The sequence below is a fragment of the Anomaloglossus baeobatrachus genome, chromosome 10 (genome assembly GCF_048569485.1).
Source record: "Anomaloglossus baeobatrachus isolate aAnoBae1 chromosome 10, aAnoBae1.hap1, whole genome shotgun sequence".
Lineage (NCBI taxonomy): Eukaryota > Metazoa > Chordata > Amphibia > Anura > Aromobatidae > Anomaloglossus > Anomaloglossus baeobatrachus.
Window position 1 is genome coordinate 188,657,783 of NC_134362.1, and position 22,187 is coordinate 188,679,969.

Genomic DNA, 22,187 nt, shown 5'->3' on the forward strand with positions numbered 1-22,187 from the left:
CCTCAGTTTTGGTGCAAAAGCAGGAAGGAGGAAACTTATAAATTGGTCTAAGGTAAATTCAATCCGAAGGAATATCGGAGAACTGAAACCATGACCAAGAACAGTTCAATCTGAACAACATGTGTACACAAAAGAACAAACAGCTCGAAGGGAACAGGGGCGGGTGCTGGGTCTCCCAATTGGAGCTAGAAGAAAAGGAATTTACGGTAAGTAAACAAAATTCCCTTCTTCTTTGTCGCTCCATTGGGAGACCCAGACAATTGGGACGTCCAAAAGCAGTCCCTGGGTGGGTAAAAGAATACCTCGGTAAAAGAGCCGTAAAACGGCTCCTTCCTACAGGTGGGCAACCGCCGCCTGAAGGACTCGCCTACCTAAGCTGGCATCTGCCGAAGCGTAGGTATGCACTAGATAGTGCTCCGTGAAAACGTGCAGACTCAACCAGGTAGTCGCCTGACACACCTGCTGAGCCGTAGCCTGGTGCAGCAACGCCCAGGGCGCACCCACGGCTCTGGGAGAATGGGCCTTCAGCCTTGAAGGAACCGGAAGCCCAGCAGAATGGTAGGCTTCAAGAATTGGTTCCTTGATCCACCGAGCCAAGTTGACTTGGGAGCTTGCGACCCTTTACGCTGGCCAGCGACAAGGACAAAGAGCGCATCCGAGCGGCGCAGGGGCGCCGTACGAGAAATGTAGAGTCTGAGTGCTCTCACCAGACCTAACAAGTGCAAATCCTTTTCACGTTGGTGAACCGGATGAGAACAAAAGGAAGGTAAGAAGGTATCCTGATTGAGATGAACAGAGGATACCACCTTCGGGAGAAATTCCAGAACCGAGCGCAGAACCAGCTTGTCCTGGTGAAACACCAGGAAGGGGGACTTGCATGACAGCGCTGCTATGTCAGACGCTCTGCGGAGTGACGTGACTGCCACTAGGAAGACCACCTTCTGCGAAAGGCGTGAAAGAGAATATCCCTCATTGGCTCAAAGGGTGGTTTCTGAAGAGCCGGTATCACCCTGTTCCGATCCCAGGGTTCTAGTCGACGCTTGTAAGGAGGGACTATGTGGCAAACCCCCTGCAGGAACGTGCGTACCTGAGGGAGTTTGGCTAGACGCCTTTGAAAAAAAACACAGAAAGCGCCGAAACTTGTCCCTTAAGGGAACCGAGAGACAACCCCTTTTCCATTCCGGATTGAAGGAAGGACAGAAAGTGGGCAAGGCGAATGGCCAGAGAGTAAAACTCTGATCAGAGCACCATGATAAGAAGATCTTCCACGTCCTGTGGTAGATCTTGGCGGACGTTGGTTTCCTGGCCTGTCTCATAGTGGCCATGACCTCTTGAAATAACCCTGAAGACGCTAGGATCCAGGACTCAATGGCTACGCAGTCAGGTTGAGGGCCGCCGAATTCAGATGGAAAAAACGGCCCTTGAGACAGCAAGTCTGGCCGGTCTAGTAGTGTCCACGGTTGGCCTACCGTGAGATGCCACAGATCCGGGTACCACGACCTCCTCGGCCAGTCTGGAGCGACGAGGATGGCGCGGTGGCTGTCGGATCTGATCCTGCGTAACACTCTGGGCAGCGGTGCCAGAGGAGGAATACGTGAGGCAGGCAAACTGCGACAATCCTGCACTAATGCGTCTGCCGCCAGAGCTCTGTGATCTTGAGAACGTGCCATGAATGCCGGGACCTTGTTGTTGTGCCGGGACGCCAATAGGTCGACGTCCGGCTTCCCCCAGCGGCAACAAATCTCTTGAAACACGTCCGGTCGAAGAGACCATTCCCCTGCGTCCATGCCCTGGCGACTGAGAAAGTCTGCTTCCCAGTTTTCTACGCCCGGGATGTGAACTGCGGAGATGGTGGAGGCTGTGGCTTCCACCCACAGCAGAATCCGTCGGACTTGCTGGAAGGCTTGCCGACTGCTTGTGCCACCTTGGTGGTTGATGTATGCCACCGCCTTGGCGTTGTCCGACTGAATTCGGATCTGCCTGCCTTCCAGCCATGGCTGGAACGCTTTTAGGGCTAGAACACTGCCCTTATCTCCAGAACATTGATCTGGAGGGATGACTCTGCTGAGTCCATGTACCCTGAGCCCTGTGGCGGAGGAAGACTCCCTGACAGACTCGCGTCCGCCGTGACCACAGGCCAGGATGTGGGCAGGAAGGATTTTTCCTTTGACAAGAGTGGGAAGAAGCCACCACTGAAGGGAGGCCATGGCTGCCCGAGAAGGAGCAACGTCCTTGTCGAGGGACGTCGATTTGCTGTCCCATTTGCGGAGAAAGTCCCATTGAAGTGGGCGCAGATGAATCAGCGCAAACGGAGCTGCCTCTATTGCTGGCACCAACTTCTCTAGGAAGTGCATGAGGCGCCTCAAAAGGTGTGACTGGGCTCGAAGGAACGATTGCACCCCTGTCTGTAGTGAACGCTGTTTGTCCAGCGGAAGCTTCACTATCGCTGAGAGAGTATGAAACTCCATGCCGAGATATGTCAGTGATTGGGCCGGTGTCAATTTTGACTTTAGGAAAAATTGATGAACCACCCGAATCTCTGGAGAGTCTCTAGAGCCATGTTCAGGCTGTGTTGGCATGCCACCCGAGAGGGGGCCTTGACCAGCAGATTGCCTGAGAGAGTAGGACCGCTACCACAGTTGTCATGACCTTGGTGAAGGCCCGTAGGGCTGTCACCAGGCCGAAAGTTAGTGCCACGAACTGAAGGTGTTCGTTCCCTATGTCGAAGCGCAGGAAGCGCTGATATTCTGATACAATCGGCACGTGGAGATAAGCATCCCTGATGTCGATTGATGCTAGGAAGCCTCCTTGGGCCATCAAAGGCGATGGCAAGCGGAGAGATTCCATCCGGAACCGTTAGGTTCTCTGTCCGTTGAGCAGTGTGAAGTCCAGAACGGGGCGGAGTGATCCGTCCTATCTGGTACCACGAACAAGCTGGAGTAAAAAGCCGCGACTACGTTCTTGAAGGGGAACGAGGATCGCAACTCCTCCTGCCTTCGGAGTGTTCACCGCCTGGAAACGTGCATCGGCTCGCTCGGGGGACGGAGATGCTGTGAAGCAACGAGTCGGAGGACGAGAACTGAGCTCTATCCTGTGACCGTAAGACAGAATGTCTCCTACATCGGTCTTGGACATGTGGGGACACTCCCCTGACCTGGACCGCCATGCAGAAAAGGTTCTCTGTGCCCAGCGGAGGATGAAAATACCACCGCCTGAGACGTCAAAGACGCTAATTGCGGAGCACAGGATGACCGCATTGATCTGAGACAGAGCAGCTGAGATAGCCTGGAGTGCCCACCCCTGCAAAGGCCGGGGCAACGGACGCGCCTATGGCTTCATAGATGGATCCCATTAGGAGTTCTATCTGTCTGTCCGTGGCATTCTTGAGCGTGGACCCGCCAGCCACTGCTACTACTGATCTAGCCGCCAGTCCAGAGACTGGAGGGCACCTTATGACACTGAGCCGAAACCTTAACAACGTCAGAGAGGAAGGGACAACGTGTGTTATAAGGCGTTCAGTAAAACGCTTGTCCGGGAAGGTGTGCTTCTGGACAGTATCTGTGCATTAGCCGGACTGGGACTGCGGTTCGTGCTGGAGTTTACCACGTAATAACTAGAGGCCACCCCAGGAACACGCTTCGTCGCAGACCGATAGAGGCCTGGGGCGATCCCGCAGTGCCCGGGCCTGTGTAAGGGGCCGGTCTGGACAGCAAACTCCTAGTCTCTTAGCCGACCATTTGTCCATAGCCTGAGACATGGATAGTGAAAATGACCCAGAGAGTTTCTCAGCAAAGCTGTAACTCTGTCCCTGCCGCCTGGACAGGGAACGCCGGCGAAGTTTTCATCATGCAAACTCTGTCGCTGTCATCTGTGCAGTGCCCGTAATATAGGCGCACAAGAGGTTAAAATAAGCCAGTGTCTTGGGACCCTTACTCTTTAAGAGCAGACAACAGCCTGTCGTCCGCAGAGTAATCAGTGAGGGTATACAGCCAAAAACAAATAATGCTGCCGAACAGTGAAATCATATACCATATAAATAAACACCAATATAGATATATATACACTGCGGCACCAAGGGGGGGGACAACACCCTAGGAAGACCACCTTTGAAAAACTGGTGCCCCCCAGTGCTCAGTGAGGGGGAAGGAGGATAGCAACGTATGCTCCAGCCCTCCCTACGTTATGATGCAGGGCTCTGTCTGCGGGAATCCGGTGGTCCATAGTGATCAGTGAGGGGGGGCGGAGGACAGCGAGGTGTGCTCCAGCCCTCACTGTCGGCAACATACCGACCATCCCACCCTTCTCCCTGCTGGCAGGCTCAGGGGCGGGAGTTTAACACACTAGGCCGCAAAAGCCGGGGACTAAAGTAAAAACCGCGGCCGGCAAACAGGCACGGTCGGCGCGGTAGTCCCGGACAAAAAATGCACACCGCAGTCGCAGCTGCGTCTGAGGCCAAGGTGCTTCATGCACCGTGCCAACGGGGACACAGAGTACCTGTAGCTGCAGGGCCTGTCCCTGACGATACTCCGTCTCCTGTCCGGCAGGGGCTGCGGATGTGGCTTGTAGCCACCAGATTCTCTGCCCCGGGTCTCCATCAGCTGCAGCCAGAAGTTGCTGAAAAACATGGCTGACGGCGTTCTCTGAGGAGGAGGGAGGCGTGGGCGTAGTCACAAAAAAGTGCGGGAATCTGGTGCCCCAGCGTGGGTAGTGAGGGGGGCGGAGGACAGCTCAATGTACTACAGCCCTCACTGTCGGCGTCATACCGACCGTCCCGCCCTTTTCCCTGACTGGCAGGTCTGGGGGCGGGAGAATCCCATACTAGGCCGCAAAGGCCGAGGACTAAAGTTGAAATCGCGGCCGGCCGGCAGTGCACGGTCGGCGCGGTAGTCCCGGACCCACACGCACGCCGCAGTCGCTGCAGCGTCTGGGCCCAAGGTGCTTTATGCGCCGTCCCAACGGGGACACGGAGCACCTGGAATATGAGGTACTAGGCCGCAGAAGCCGGGGACTAGAGTTATAAGCGCGGCCGGCAACAAGCGCGGTCAGCGCGGTAGTCCCGGCGCACTAACACGCCCAGCAGTGCTGCAGCGTGTATGACACAAGCGCTCCATGCGCCGTCCCCAAGGGGACACAGAGTACCTCACAGTAGCAGGGCCATGTCCCTGACGATACCCAGCTCCTGTCCAGCAGATTCCCAGGGGCTGCAGAGGGAGCACGGTCCCAGTGTCTGGAGACCGATTATGGATCCCACTTCACCCAGAGCCCTGCAGGGATGGGGAAGGAAAACAGCATGTTGGCTCCTGCCTATGTACCCGCAATGGGTACCTCAACCTTAACAACACCGCCGACCAGGGAGCATGCTGGGGGCCCTATATGGGCCCACTTTTCTTCCATCCGAAATAGTCAGCAGCTGCTGCTGACTAAGTTGTGGAGCTATGCGTGGATGTGTGCCTCCTTCGCACAAAGCATAAAAACTGAGGAGCCCGTGATGCACGGGAGGGTGTATAGCAGAGGGGAGGGGTTTACACTTTTAAGTGTAATACTTTGTGTGGCCTCCGGAGGCAGTAGCTATACACCCAATTGTCTGGGTCTCCCAATGGAGCGACAAAGAAGGGTGGTTATTAATGGAACACACAGACTGGGTCACAGTGAACAGTGGGGATGCACAGGGATCAGTATTGGGCCCTTTTCTTTTTAACATTTATTAATGACTTTATAGGGGGCATTGAGAGTCGAATTGTAATATCTGCAGAAGATACTAAACTATAAAAGGTAATTAATACAGAGGAGGTTAATTTAATATTGCAGAGGGATTTGTGTAGGCTGGAGGCTTGGGCTGAGAAATGGCAATTGAAGTTTAATGTGGATAAATGTAAGGTCAAAGGATATAAAATCTATAAATTATGTTCTCTGCAGGTGCAGAGAAGAGCAGCCATGGTTATTAAAGGAATGGGGGGGAATGCAATACCAAGACAGGTTATTAAGCTTGGGGTTATTCAGTTTGAAAAAACGAAGGCTTAGGGGCAATCTTATTACAATGTACGAATACATGAGGAGATGAGGAAACAGTACAGAGATCTCTCTAATGATCTTTTTACACCTAGCCCGGCATCAGGGACAAGGAGGCATACACTACGGTTAGAGGAAAGGAGGTTTAATCATAATCACAGACGCAGATTCTTTACTGTAAGAGCAGTGAGACTATGGAACTCTCTGCCACATAATGTTGTAATGGTCGATTCCCTACTAAAATGTAAGAAGACTAGATGCCTTTCTTGGAAAATAATATTATTGGTTGTGTGCACTAGATTCTGTGATGGGGCGTTGATCTAGGAAACTAGTCCAATTGCCGTATGTGGAGTCCGGAAGGAATATTTTCCCCTAATGTCGCGCTTACTGTCTGCCCCATGACTTGAACATGTTAGGTTCATTGAGTTCAACCCATGACCTAATCCAAGTCTACCTTCAACCTTAAACACTATGAAACTATGAATATCAAAAATAAAGCAAAACACATCAGTGCCCATGTTGGCACCTCAGAGGGACTGGATGACCATCAAATATGAACAGAGGAGTCATGACAGATGTGGAGGAAGAGAATGGTTGGGCATAATGAATTTCAACATGTCCAATCCTCTTGTTTTTAAAATGAGATAAGCTGCCGTCAGAGGTGCCCGGTACCGGCTACGTGTCCTCCCCCCACATTCACCGGCTGAGCATACATGTGCATGGGAGGGATAATAGTGCAGAGGTGCCCGGTACCGGCTAAGTGTCCTCTCCCCACATTCACCGGCCGAGCATACATGTGCATGGGAGGGATCAGACTGCAGAGGTGCCCGGTACCGGCTACGTGTCCTCCTCCCCACATTCACCGGCCGAGCATACATGTGCATGGGAGGGATCAGACTGCAGAGGTGCCCGGTACCGGCTAAGTGTCCTCTCCCAACATTCACCGGCCGAGCATACATGTGCATGGGAGGGATAAGACTGCAGAGGTGCCCGGTACCGGCTACGTGTCCTCTCCCCACATTCACCGGCTGAGCATACATAAGCATGGAAGGGATAATACTGCAGAGGTGCCCGGTACCGGCTAAGTGTCCTCCCCCCACATTCACCGGCTGAGCATACATGTGCATGGGAGGGATAAGACTGCAGAGGTGCCCAGTACCGGCTACGGGTCCTCTCCCCACATTCACCGGCTGAGCATACATGTGCATGGGAGGGATAAGACTGCAGAGGTGCCCAGTACCGGCTACGTGTCCTCCCCCCACATTCACCGGCTGAGCATACATGTGCATGGGAGGGATCAGACTGCAGAGGTGCCCGGTACCGGCTACGTGTCCTCCCCCCACATTCACCGGCCGAGCATATATGTGCATGGGAGGGATCAGACTGCAGAGGTGCCCGGTACCGGCTACGTGTCCTCCCCCCACATTCACCGGCCGAGCATACATGTGCATGGGAGGAATCAGACTGCAGAGGTTCCCGGTACCGGCTACGTGTCCTCCCCCCACATTCACCGGCCGAGCATACATGTGCATGGGAGGGATCAGACTGCAGAGGTGCCCGGTACCGGCTACGTGTCCTCTCCCAACATTCACCGGCCGAGCATACATGTGCATGGGAGGGATAAGACTGCAGAGGTGCCAGGTACCGGCTACGTGTCCTCTCCCCACATTCACCGGCTGAGCATACATAAGCATGGAAGGGATAATACTGCAGAGGTGCCCGGTACCGGCTACGTGTCCTCTCCCCACATTCACCGGCCGAGCATACATGTGCATGGGAGGGATCAGACTGCAGAGGTGCCCCGGTACCGGCTACGTGTCCTCCCCCCACATTCACCGGCCGAGCATACATGTGCATGGGAGGGATCAGACTGCAGAGGTGCCCGGTACCGGCTACGTGTCCTCCCCCCACATTCACCGGCTGAGCATACATGTACATGGGAGGGATAATACTGCAGAGGTTCCCGGTACCGGCTAAGTGACCTCTCCCCACATTCACCGGCCGAGCATACATGTGCATGGGAGGAATCAGACTGCAGAGGTTCCCGGTACCGGCTACGTGTCCTCCCCCCACATTCACCGGCCGAGCATACATGTACATTGGAGGGATAATACTGCAGAGGTTCCCGGTACCGGCTACGTGTCCTCCCCCCACATTCACCGGCCGAGCATACATGTACATGGAAGGGATAATACTGCAGAGGTGCCCGGTACCGGCTACGTGTCCTCCCCCCACATTCACCGGCTGAGCATACATGTGCATGGGAGGGATCAGACTGCAGAGGTGCCCGGTACCGGCTACGTGTCCTCCCCCCACATTCACCGGCTGAGCATACATGTACATGGGAGGGATAATACTGCAGAGGTGCCCGGTACCGGCTAAGTGACCTCTCCCCACATTCACCGGCCGAGCATACATGTGCATGGGAGGGATCAGACTGCAGGAGGTGCCCGGTACCGGCTACGTGTCCTCCCCCCACATTCACCGGCTGAGCATACATGTGCATGGGAGGGATAATACTGCAGAGGTGCCCGGTACCGGCTACGTGTCCTCTCCCCACATTCACGGGCTGAGCATACATGTGCATGGGAGGGATCAGACTGCAGAGGTGCCCGGTACCGGCTACGTGTCCTCCCCCCACATTCACCGGCTGAGCATACATGTACATTGGAGGGATAATACTGCAGAGGTGCCCGGTACCGGCTACGTGTCCTCTCCCCACATTCACCGGCCGAGCATACATGTGCATGGGAGGAATCAGACTGCAGAGGTGCCCGGTACCGGCTACGTGCCCTCTCCCCACATTCACCGGCTGAGCATACATGTGCATTGGAGGGATAATACTGCAGAGGTGCCCGGTACCGGCTACGTGTCCTCCCCCCACATTCACCGGCTGAGCATACATGTGCATTGGAGGGATAACAAGATTTCAGATGGAAGCCATCTAAAGTATATAGACAACGTAAAAGGAGTTATCCAAAGATAAGGAAACATCCCTGCTAGCATTCAGAAACAGCACCAATAGTGTCTCGAGAGCGCACAGCTCCTCTGCCCTCAAGCGTCCTGCAAGGGGGCGCCACCTCCAGATTTACTGAAGTTCTGGACAATGGCAAGGAGGCCGCGCTGTGCCATAGGCTATGTGCCCACGGGAGCTTGTTTCTGCGGATTTTGCCGCGTAAAACCTGCGGATTTTTCTGGATTTTCCAGATAAATCCGCAGGTTTTAGCATGTACAGTCACTCCCCATGTTATCCTATGGGACATGGGGAGTGCTGTGTCCACGCTGCGGAAAGTGCAGCTCTCGACCATGCTGCATGTCAATTATTCCTGCGGAATTACCTGCGGATGTCCCGGCCCTCCGCTAAGGAGATAAGAGGCCGGGACGTCCGCAGGTAAGCCGCATTAATGTCCGCAGGTTTACCACAGCTATTCCGCTGGAATCTCGCAGCTAAAAATAGCTGCGGACGCCGGCGGGCAGCTGCGGGAAACATGCGCTCGTATCTGCGGATACATCCGCAGGTACGAGCGCCCGTGGGCACATGGCCATATTGTGCCTCCTCCAATGCCCCAAACAGAAGCACTTTTGCTTCTTCAGCCTCGGAGGAGTGCGGGGGACTGATCTGGATACCGGCCAGATTCAAGCAGGAGCTCATCGCCTAGGAGACCGGCCTCCTGGGATAGACTGCAGAGGTGGCCGGTAACCTAGGCAACAGTAAACTATCAAATTTAAAATCTCTCCTTTATTGATATGGAAAACGTTATCTTCCCAGTATCCTGGATAATGGACGGGGATAGAGAGGGGAGACTAGAAAACCCCATTATTTCGGGGCCCCTCCTGATCCTGACCTAGCACTGCGCACACTATGGGGGTCCCCTGGGCACATCATGCTCCATACGGGCAATTAGGGGCCCAAATACCCCCCTAAGCCGCCTGTATGATAGACACAGAGGGCTGCAGTGAGTGGAGCCTTGTCCCTCACCCTGCTGCAAGAACTACAACTCCCATCATGCCCAGACAGCCACAGCCAACCATGCTGGGACTTGTAGTTCACCACTGTTCCACACAGAGGCCTGCAGGAAGCTGAGGAGGGCAGAATCTCCGCAGAGGTCGCTGTCCGGTGCTCTCCTTACCCAGCTGGATGCTCTCCGGTCCGGGCTCCCTGAACAGCAGCTCGTAGGGCAGCACGGCCAGGCGCCTCCGGGTCGGTTTGTCCCTGATCTCGCTCACCACGTCCCGCACGGTGTAGATGTGCGCCCCGATCTCCTGCAGACACGAGAGAGTTAATCACGTCACACAGACCCGGTAAAGACCCCCCGGTGTCCGCTCCGCTCACCTGTAACGCGGCATTCCTCAGGAAAGCGCCCGAATCCGCCACAACGTGCAGCACCCTGGAGGCCGCCATGTTTATTCGGTGTCCCGGCAGCTCAGCCAATCAGAGGGCGAGAAACGTTCTATCGTCTATTGCGTGTTGTCGCCATCTGCTGGCCGGAGGTAAGCACTGCAGGCTGACATAGGATTGAAGGGACTATGTTCACACACTGCATCTTTTACTGCGTTTTTGGTGCATTTTTTAGGTCACAAAAATGCACCTTTCCTTCTCTCAGCAAAGTCTATGAGATTTCTATTTTGCATCTTTTTTTGGCTGCGCTTTTTAAGATGCGTAATGTCAAATCTTATTGCCCTTTTCCAGCGTTTTTGAGCCCTTCCAGTCAATAGATTTGACTTAAAAAACACATTGGGCGTAACAAGGAGAAGGGCACCATGATTCATATCTGGTGGGAGTGCCAGCTGATAAAACCCTTTTGGACTAAGGTATTTGACAACTACCGACTCATAACTGGGAGACAGGTGGTGAGTTCTCCTAAAATTGCCCTACTTTCCATTTTGCCACAGTCAATCTCTTACCACAAGAAAGACATCCTGAGATTCTGCATAACAGCCGCCCACTCGGTAATTCCAAGACATTGGAAAACGACCACAATTCCTCCAATCACAGAATGGTATTCGGAAATGACCGATATCTACAGAATGGAGGAAATGTCGGCTGACCTCTCTGGATATGGAGCTAAGTTTTATACAACCTGGAGTGAGTGGATGAGTTTCCATGACTCCACGGATTTCCATAAGCTTTTTTGAGAAACCTGAAATGGGTGGACAGGGACACCTGCTTGCGCGGAGAGATATGGAAGGAGGAACAGGGGCTTCGGCTTGACCCTTGGTCACGGGTCCCCCAGGTGACCTCTTTCCCTTCCCCTCCCCCCCTCCCGTCCCCTCTTCGCCCCCTCCCTGCTTTCTCTTTTCTCTTATATGTATCTTTTATAATGCTCTTTACTCATTCATATCCATAATCTTGTTGGAGTCTTTAATCTCTCTGGAAGTGACGAACAATATAATATTTCTTAAGATATACTGTCCTAGTGACCCAGGAAGTCCAAATGTAGTCGTTTGTGGCTACATTCCTTGTATTGCATGAACTCAGCTACAGAAGGTCATGGGGATACGGGGGCACTGTTTGGAATGGACAGAGGGAGTTGTGTCTTAGGACACATAAGGACATAACTAAACAGTTCAGTACATTTTTGTGTTGGAAATTTGTAAATGTTTTCAATATATGCTCATGATGTTTATTGTAATTATGAAAAAATACTTAATAAAAAGATTGAACATAAAAAACACATTGGGCAAAATGCTGTAAAAATGCATATTTTTTTTATGCGTTTTTACCACAGGTGCATTTTTTGGGGCCAATCTTTGTGGTTAGAAAATGCAGCGTATGAACACAGACTTATTGTTAATATTTATAGAGTACAATTGATTCAATGGGTGCTATACATGAGAAGGGGTTGATACAAAATACAGATATAAATTACATTACACAAGGTCCCGACGTGCGTTTTGGCGTGTTGCCTTCGTTGTTATCTGTTGTCGGGACCTGGCATTTTTGCAGGATGAAGGCAACACACCGAAACGCACGTCGGGACCAGGTGTTGGCAACAGCTGATAGAAACCATGGCTATAGGTACTGACTCCTATGTCTCCTATGATTCTATTCCTTAAGTGGTTACCTGTAACTTGGCTACCAACGTATATTACTTCATAGATCATATGCACTGTCACTTTGTCTTTGTTAATTGGAATGCAGAGTTCGAATATATAAACTAGCATCTTTTTACATACACATAATCACACTTTTATGTATACTCTGACACTTTATAATATGAATATTATTTATTAGTAATTGTATTACACTATATTTTGCTAGTATTTTATTAACAGTACCTTGACTTTTCAGTGCAATACTTAAAAAAATCACAATCCAGCATAGATCATTTTATCAACAGATCTCTGCAGGATCCATTCTAAGGGTATGTGCCCATGATCAGGACTCACTGTGTCCTGGATGCAGCGGGTCCTGACCTGCGGGGCCACGAGTCTCCTCCACAGCAGAACGCAGGAGACTTCAGCTGCTCGTACCTGCGATCAGGGTTCAGTGCGCTGTGGTATCTCGCTTGTGTTCTCACTACGGAGGACCCATGTGAATCTGTAGCAAACAATTGACATGCTGAGTTCTGGAAAGCCACACCGCAGGTCAATGTTTGCTGTGGAAAAAACAAGCACAGTGGGCACAGGATTTCTAGAAATCCCGTCCACTCTGCTTGTACTGTATAGCGCAGTGTATTGGACGCAGCAAAAACACGCTACATTCAAAACGCTGCAAACACTGATTGTAGGTACGCTCCCTAAGGCCTCTTTTACACGTCCGTGAAAATCACGCATGTTTTTCAAGGACGTGTCAAAGGTTCGTATTGCCCTCCGTGAGCCATGTTTATGGCACGTGTGTTCTCCGTGTGTTATCTGTGATAACATACCGAGAACGGGAACTTTCTGCTCACCTGTCCCTGGCGTCGCTGTCCGTGGTGCTGATCTTCGGTCTCTGGTCCTGCCGACTCCCCGCTGCTGCTGCTGCTTCCGACAGCAGTAAAGTAAATATGCAATTAGCATAATGAGTGGCGGTCTGAAGCAAGTGACAGCAGCGGTAGAGACAGCAGGGCTGGAGAAGGTGAGTAAAGTTTGTTTTTTTTTCTCACAGACAAGTGTTTTCTCCGGTGCGTGACACACGGAACACATCCGTGTGGTCCGTTTGCGTTCCGTGTGACCCGTTTGCGTTCCGTGTGACACCTGTGATGCTGGAGAAAAACGTACATGTCTACGTGTGGCGCACACGGCACACGTATGCTCCACATGTACACACGGTCCATGGCAGAATATGCACGTGAGCGCAGACCTATTGATTTTAATGGGTCTACGTGTGCCCGTGTTTCCGGTACGTGAGGAAACGGACCAAACACATACCGGAGACACGGGCATGTGAAAGAGGCCTAAAGGACGATTACAGGACATGTGAACTCAGACTATTGCTCCACTGCCACATTGGTAGCCTATCAATGTTCATGATTAAGTTATAAGTGCAGTTTGTCAACTATTTTTGAGTTGCAATTTGTCAAAAAAAAAAAAAAAACCCAAAAAAAACAAAAAACCCACCACCAAATTACAGATAGGATACAAGCAAGTCACGGTCCCAAGCACTGGCAGACACAGACAGAAAGGAGCCGCACTGCAAGGGCAATTTGCAGACAAGGAGCTCCCCATAATGCACAATCACATCTCCTTTGGGGGTAGAATTGGCCCTCTAACCTCTTGGGCCCTTTGTGGCACCAATGATATGTCCTCCCCTGGTTGCAAGTACTGAACCCAAAATTCAGCTGGTTTATATTCTTGATGACAGTTGAGTCGCAGTAATATATATATATATGCGACTTGAGGTGCGTTTTTGTGGTGACCAAAAAAAGCAACATGTCAATTATTTCTGCGTTTTTGTCAGCGTTTTCACCCATGCAATGCATTGTAAAAAACGCAGGAACAAAAACGCAGCAAAAATGCATGCATTGGTGCGTTTTTTTGCGTCCAAAAATGCTGCATCTTTGTGGTCACAAAAAAAGGGAACGTGCGCACATAGCCTTAATCGGCCATTGCTGCTCCGATCTTTGTTGACAGGCTGCAGCGGTAACATGATGACTTTAGTGCACGTGACCACTGCGTCCAATCACTGGGCTCATGAGAAGTCCGCTCTCATAACTGCAGCTAATCAGGGGTCATCAATTGGCCGCAGCGGTCAGGTGAGGACACAGCATCGACATTAGCAGAAAGGTTTTACATGTACCTTAATTTTTTTTCCCCGCCAGGTTGATTTTTATGCAGATTTCAACCCTCAATAACCAAAAAAAGGTGACATATTTAAGCAAAAATCTGCAAATGTTGAAAACCAAGTCTCAGGTCATATTCACATGCAGAGAAAGTGCCACAGAGCATTGATGGGAATTATTGATACTTTATAAAGACGGATGATACCGGTACCACCCACAATTGTCCACTTCACCCATTGGTGGCCTTTTAATGAGTCTGTCAGGATGGGTACCCGAATAATAAGAGTTGTTTGGACACCCAACTTTTCTAGAAACAGGAAAAACCAAATAGATATATGTTTACAACTTATAGACACTTTCTATAACAATAATGGTGCCATAAATTAGTCAGGTTGAGGGGAATGTATTCACACAGACACTCAACAAAGCAGCGGGGGCTGTAATTAATGCAGAACCTAAACTTCCGCCCCACTCAACATGGCGGCACGGAACTGTCAGCTAGCCGGAGTACATCCGGTGTGCTTCTACTCTAACTTCCGGGTCAGCGTTAAAAGCCGATGGTCACGTGATCGAAAGTGCAGGAGGCGGAAGTAAAGAAGGCAGGTAATGTCAACACAGGTTCAGGAGGGGGTTAATGGGGGATTAAAGGGGGCTTAGTGGCCAAATACTGAAGGAAAGGGGGGACGGGAGGTAAATTAGGCAGGAAATGAGGGAATTGTTTGTGCAGTGGGGATCAGGGATATTTGCAATAGTGTGTTTCCGGGATTGCTGGGATTTGTAGTCCCACAGCAGCTCTTAGACCTGGCTACACTGAGGTTGGTGGTGTGTAATTAAAGGGGATTTTCTATCTTGTACTAGTTTATGATTTTGGGGTCTGGCATCGAATCTCCGCCGCTGTTGTGTCTGTGATTGTCTGCAGCGCTGACGTCACGTCAATAGCGCTGCAGCCAATCAGTAAGTTGACGGAATGAGCCACTGAGCTCACTGATTGGCTGCAGAGCTGTCGCCATGACGTTAGCTCTGCAGACAATAACAGACACTGGGAGAAGTGGCGGAAACCAAGCGCTGGACCTGGGGAGGTGGAGAAAAGCACCAACTGCGCCGGGGACAGAAGGGTTTTTTTGCACTGGGAAATCCCCTTTAATGGGATAAAATTGCAGGATGGGGAAAATCTAAACAGAAAACCATTAATAAGGATGTGACTTGTTCTCTGTGATGGGATAAGGTCCCAGTTTTACTGGAAAATGCCTCAAATATTCGTACTGTAACTGGTTAGTAAGTTTTTAAAGGGATATCCATAGGACAGGGGATGAGGTAGTGATTGCTGGGGGTCCAGCTGCGGAGACCCCCCGACCATCCTGAGAAGACGCTTTGAATGAAGAGTAGGCTCCGTTCATTGTCTATGGAACTGCTATATCATTGTCTATGAGACTTCTGTATCATTGTGTATGGGACTGCAGGAAATAACAGAGTGCAGATTTTGGATTCTTCCAGGACTCCAATACACAATGAATAGATCAGGTGACGCATATGCTCCTCTGAGACGCACATGCTTAGTTCATTGTCTATGGGACTGCTAGAAATAGGAGAGTGCAGATTTTGGATTCCTCCAGGAGTCCAATACACAATGAATGGATCAGGTGATGAATATGCTTCTCCTCCGAGACACACATGCTTAGGTCATTACTCCTGGAAATAGCGGAGTGCAGATTTTTGATTCCTCCAGGAGTCCAATACACAATGAATGGATCAGGTGACGCATATGCTTCTCCTCTGAAGATGCACATGCTCCATTCATTGTCTATGGGACTGCTGGAAATAGCAGAGCGCTGATTTTGGATCCCTCCAGGACTCCAATAGACAATGAATGGATCAGGTGAAGCATATGTGCCTCCGTTTTAATCAAGGCAGAGCTTTGCAGATCCCACTTCCTAGGACCCCGGAGCCCCCTTTCCAGGATCATGGGGTGGTCTCTGAAATCAGACCCTCAGCAGTAGAGATGACTGGAGCAGGACCCTGATCCCGTATTTAGTGGCCACTGGACTGAAGCCTTATGAACTGACTTTTACCTGCTCCTCTATTGATTATCCGGCATTTTTGCTGTGTGATGGACAAAGTTGCGTCAGGCCAGGTAATCAATAGAGGAGCAGGTAGGACTGAGTTCACACAGCGATCGTCCATAGATGCTGGATGGGGTCCTGCAAATATATCCGCTCATCTCCATCAATAAGCGATAACTGGGAATAACCATTTAAAGGAATTTTCCAGTAGAAGGGTCATATGTCCCTATTACAGTGCATTTGTGACAAGTGGCCCAATCTTCAGCTCCTGACTCCAGTCCCGGAAGGTTCCTGTGACCAGTCCTGTGTGTGGAGGGGGCTGGATCTGCATTGGGTTTCCCTGTGTTGCCTGTGACGTGGAGGGGGCACCGAGGGCACCGGAGATTTAGCTTTCCTCTCTCTTGGGGTCGTAAGATGCAAAAATTTGTTTCTATTGTTCATATAAAGATAAATGTTTGGTGGCGGCTATAGCGACCTCCCATACCTGCACAGGCAGCAGTCACCCCCCGCCCCGGTAAATAGAGGGTCACTGACCCCTCTGACCCACCAGGACACATCCCTCATGGTCAGTGGAGTCCCTGTTTCTGATTTTGAGGTCCAGTTGCTTCAGACTCCACCAAACAGGACGTCTTCCCTCCTAGTGCTCTTTTATTGATGCTGTATCCTAATAGGGCTGGAGCTCATGACAAATCCATGTGGTCTGGCGGCCTGAGTCATAGCCGCCATTATATGTGCAGCTTCCTCTTCAGAGGGTGATTCTTCTATCTGTGCCTGGCTGCTGTGATGTCGGGAAATCCTGCTCTCAATACTCCTATAGTCTCACTCTTCTTTATCTTGCAGGAAGGAATAATATGGCATCTGCAGGCTCAGGACCGGCCACTGACGGCCAGAAAATGCACCTAAATCTCAAAGGTACAATGATAATTAGCTGCACTATGGGATTGTAGCTGCAGGTTTGGTGTGATAGTCTGGCCCATAACCCCGGCAGTGACCTGTAACTGGAGGGATAATGTAATGTGTGTACACAGTGAGTGCAGCTCTGGAGTATAATACAGGCTATACCTCAGGATCAGTACAGTATACATAATGTAATGTATGTACACAGTAACTGCACCGGAAGAATAGTGAGTGCAGCTCTGGAGTATAATACAGGAGGTAACTCAGGATCAGTACAGTATACATAATGTAATGTATGTACACAGTAACTGCACCGGAAGAATAGTGAGTGCAGCTCTGGAGTATAATACAGGAGGTAACTCAGGATCAGTACAGTATACATAATGTAATGTATGTACACAGTAACTGCACCGGAAGAATAGTGAGTGCAGCTCTGGAGTATAATACAGGAGGTAACTCAGGATTCACAAAAGGTAACTCAGGATCAGTACAGGATAAGTAATGTATGTACACAGTGACTGCACCAGCAGAATAGAGAGTGCAGCTCTGGAGTATAATACAGGATGTAACTCAGGATCAGTACAGTATACGCAATGTAATGTATGTACACAGTGACTGCACCAGAAGAATAGAGTGCAGCTCTGGAGTATAATATCGGAGGTAACTCAGGATCAGTAATATATGTACACAGTAACTGTACCAGAAGAATAGAGAGTGCAGCTCTGGAGTATAATCTAAGATGTAACTCTGGATCAGTACATGATAAGGCCGGCTTCACATCAGCGGTATTCTTCCACAATGCCGGATCCGTCAGAAATGCGGTATAGTTCAATACAGTTAAATGACATCAGGTCACATGCGACAGAATACTGTTGATGTGTACACAGTGACTCCACCAGCAGAATTGTGAGTGCAGCTCTGGAGTATAATACAGGAGGTAACTCAGGATCAGTACAGGATCAATAATGTAATGTATGTACACAGTGACTCCACCAGCAGAATAGTGAGTGCAGCTCTGGGGTATAATACAGGGTGTAACTCAGGAGCAATACAGAATGTTCAAAAATGCCACTTGTTGACTATGGGAAAATAACTACTGCTTTCATTTACTTAAGGCCCCTTTACACACTGCAACATCGCTAACGACATCGCTGCAATGTCACCGGTTTTGAGACGTAATAGCGACCTCCCCAGCGACATTGCAGTGTGTGAAATGCATCAGCGACCTGGCCCCTGCTGTGAGGTTGCTGATCGCTACAAATCTTTCAGGATCATTTTTTGGTCCGTTGTTTCCCGCTGTGCAGCATGTATCGGTGTGTTTGACACCGTTACAACAACTTCATTAGCGACTTCCCTTTCAGATAGCTGCTTTGACACGTCCCCAATAACTAGCTAGGTCGTTCTGCAGGTCTGGGATCGCTAGAAAATCTCTAAACGCTGCTGCGTTGTTGGCCAGGTATGCCTGTTTGACAGCTCACCAGTGACTCACCAGAGACTTTGTAGTGATCCCGGCCAGGTTGGGATCCCTGGTGGGATTGCTAGAAAGTCTCTGTGTGTAAAGGGGCCTTTAGATATAATGAGGTGACTTTGTAGTACAATACTAATGTTATCTTGAAATAGGGATTAAGGAGACCTTTCGAACAAAGTTTTATTGCTCTACCTTATCCTGTTATCTTGTAGGCTCCATAACATTCAGTGTCTGTGCACACAAGTCATGTATATGTAAATACAATTTGCATATTCCCTGCCTCCCCCTCCCACCTCCCTGTGAATTCACTATCACTGCTGAGAGGTGGGAGGGAGTATGGGTGGGGGCAGCAATGCAAATTCAGTTCAGATTTACTATCACTGATGCCAGCACTGAGATGAGAGGGGGAGCAGGGCATATACAGTCTGTATTTACATACGCTTCACTAGTTACTACCTGGCTGTACAGAGAATGGCAACCGGCCACATTAACTTCAGTGGACAAGTGGGAGGGGAGTCGCATTGGAGGGAAAATCACTGCGGCGAGCCGGCGACCCCATTGTGTGCAGGATCTATTTTTTTTTTTATAAACCTCTTCTTCTTTATGTTTTACCCTTTTTTCTTTTGTTTTGCTATCGTCTGGCCACTTGTTCTGTATATCGTAAGACTAAATGGATTTTTCAGTATATAATAAAAATCATGGCCTCCTATGAAGTCCAGCCTATGGCAGGTCTTCACGGGTGGTTCCGATATGGCAGCAATGGAGGCCTCTTGTTGGTCCTGGGTGCTTTGGCAACCTGCAGCAACATGAGGTTGCATCATTGGTGGATGATGGGCAGCAGAAACGGACGCCCGGGCAGGATTGTGGGCTTTAAATGTGTCTGACACTGTTTGACGGCGGGATTTAAGTGGGTAACGGCAGCAGAGGGGGCAGGGATTAGGAGTGATGGCTGTCAGATGATTGGTTGGCCAATGGAAAAATGCGAAAATCCTTTCTCTATTGCTTCATTGGGGGACACAGGAAACTATGGTTTGAGGAAAGAAGATTTTGGGTACTCACCGTGAAATCTTTCTTTGAGCCTGTATTAAGGGACACAGCAAACCATGGATTCCTGTGTCCTTTAATGAAGACTGAGAAAGAGAGAAATTTTACAGTGAGTATTTAAAATCTTCTTTCCTCTATCGCTTCATTGGGGGACACAGCAAACCATGGTTTCTTGTGTCCCCCAATGCAGGCCCTTGAGATTGAGATTTTACAGTAAGTACCCAAAATCTTCTTAATTGCTTCATTGGGGAACACAGCAAACCATGGTTTCCTGTGTCCCCCAATGAAGGCTCAGAGAATGAGACTTTATGGTGAGTACCCAAAATCTTCTTTTCACTATTGTTAGGTTGACAAATAGGTCACAACTGTTGCCAGCGATGACCAAATGCGGAGGGAGTATGGGCAACCCCCCCTGCTTCCCCCAGCCTCAATGAGATACAAATGGACGCTGGTATCTACACATAAAAGCTGGAGTGTGTGCTCCAGAAAGAGTACTGATTTATTGTTTACATACAATGTTATACCAAACTAATTTTGGGCGTAACTATGTGATATGCATATTCATTAGTTTAGATTCGTCATAAGCGTGGATTACATTTTCCCAGCAAAACAACATAACATAAGTTTTATTCTCAAAGCAAAAAGCAGTTTCTTCCCAGGAAAGTGTTATCTCTCCTTTAAGTCATAACATTCCGAGTCCTTGAATCTTCTCTGAGTCTGTTACGTAAACAAGTCTGTTTGTGCACTTTGCAAAGAAGAATGAATTTCTATGATTTTTTTAGCTATTAAAGTTAAATCTTTCCTCACACCATTACTTAACTGGGGGATACAGCAAACCATGTTTTTTTGCGTCCCCCAATGAAGGTTCCAAGAAAGAGATTTTACGGTGAGTACCCAAAATCTTCTTTTCTCTATCGCTTCATTGGGGGACACCGCAAACAATGGTTTCCTGTGTCCCCCAATGAAGGCTTTGAGGAAGAGAGATTTTATAGGGAGTACACAAAAATCTTCTTTTTGCCTCTGCCTGGCACACCCCGCCATAGACTGTCATCTGTCATCAGTGGTTTGGCCAAAAGCCCACAAGAATCAAGCTCGAATCTCACAACCAACGCCAGCGGCCGCTATTGCGTCGTCTTGCAAAAAAAAAAAGATGGCGGACTATTAAACAGGAGGCACGGAGGATTTACGATGTCGGGAAAGGATTCCCAGCCTGGAATAAATGGGGATTGTACCTTTTTTGTGTTTGGACACAGGGAGCCTGTAATAGTAGAAGGGGATGACACACATTGGGGTTACGCGCTGGCACACTGGAGCCGGCTCATGGCTGAATATCCAGGTTTACATACTCACTTACACACTGCACTTTTTGTTCATTATGAGGCTGGATATGAGAGTCACACAATAGTGGCTTGTGTTAGCCCTCTCCAGGTAGCCTGAGGTTACTGCAGTGAGTCAGGCAGGGACACAGCCTTCACCGGCTCATGTCAAATTCCTCAGCTTGATCTGGTAGGGGGGGTTGTAGTGTTTTAGACGGTGAGAGGCGATAACGACGTCTCTGCAGGGAGCGTGCGGGTTTCACGTCGCGCTCTTCCAGTTTCACCATCCGAAAGATTTTCACTCGTAATTCATTTTTAGTGCAGTTTTTTTGGGCAAATGTTTAAGTTTTTGGAGTTTTTCAGTCTCCTTTATCAGTTGCAGAAGGTAAGAGCTGGCAAGTGTTACTATCAAACACGTGGCATGGGCGGCTGACCAAACGCCCCTGAAGGCTCCCTTTTACCAGTGCGTAACCCCCCCCAAAAGTACAACTTTTAAAACCCTAAGCTGTCACTACAGACTTTACAAATGCATGGGGTGGTATCTGCAGCAAAATAATCCACATGTAAATTTGGGTTCAGATTTAGGACAAAATCCGCAGAGTGTGTGTGTGTGTGTGTGTGTGTGTGTGTGTATATATATATAATATATATATACACACACACTCTGCGGATTTTGTCCTAAATCTGAACCCAAATTTACATGTGGATTATTTTGCTGCATTATTTTGCTATTATATTATTTTTGTTGTATTTTTACTACTATTATATAAAATAATAAAAAAGTATTTTTATTCTTATCATATTATAGAATATTGAAATCCTAATAAAAAAAAAGTATAATCATATACAGTGTAATCATTATATATATATATATATATATATATATATATATATATATATATATATATATATATATATAAAATAAAAAATATATATATTTTTATTAGGTTTTTACTATAATATAATAATAATAAAAATATATTTATTTTTAAATGGTAGTAAAACTAATACAATAAAAATAAAAAAAGTTAGTGTGTGTGTGTTTTATTACTATTTTATTTATTTCTATTATATAAATATAATGATATTTTTAGTATTATTATTTTAATATATAATAAATATTTTTAATTATATTTTATATAATAGTAATTTAATATATATATATATATATATATATATATACATCATT

General features: G+C 48.8%; 3 protein-coding genes across 3 annotated transcripts in view; 2 read left to right on the plus strand and 1 right to left on the minus strand.

The window, feature by feature from the left end:
• The window catches only part of NOB1 (NIN1 (RPN12) binding protein 1 homolog), a 45,449-nt gene extending 35,001 nt beyond the window's left edge, over positions 1-10,448 (minus strand). Inside the window, exons 1-2 of the mRNA XM_075326020.1 lie at positions 10,343-10,448; positions 10,140-10,272 (exon numbers count right to left, since the gene is read on the minus strand). Coding sequence (XP_075182135.1) covers positions 10,140-10,272; positions 10,343-10,411 — 202 coding nt within the window. The 5' untranslated portion in view covers positions 10,412-10,448. The remainder of the gene's footprint in view (positions 1-10,139; positions 10,273-10,342) is intronic.
• Positions 1-22,187, plus strand: part of UTP4 (UTP4 small subunit processome component) — a 480,982-nt gene that overhangs the window by 315,118 nt on the left and 143,677 nt on the right. The window lies entirely within an intron of this gene.
• Positions 14,784-22,187, plus strand: part of WWP2 (WW domain containing E3 ubiquitin protein ligase 2) — a 61,221-nt gene continuing 53,817 nt past the window's right edge. Inside the window, exons 1-2 of the mRNA XM_075326017.1 lie at positions 14,784-14,816; positions 17,114-17,185. Of these exons, the coding sequence (XP_075182132.1) occupies positions 17,125-17,185 (61 nt within the window). The 5' untranslated portion in view covers positions 14,784-14,816; positions 17,114-17,124. The remainder of the gene's footprint in view (positions 14,817-17,113; positions 17,186-22,187) is intronic.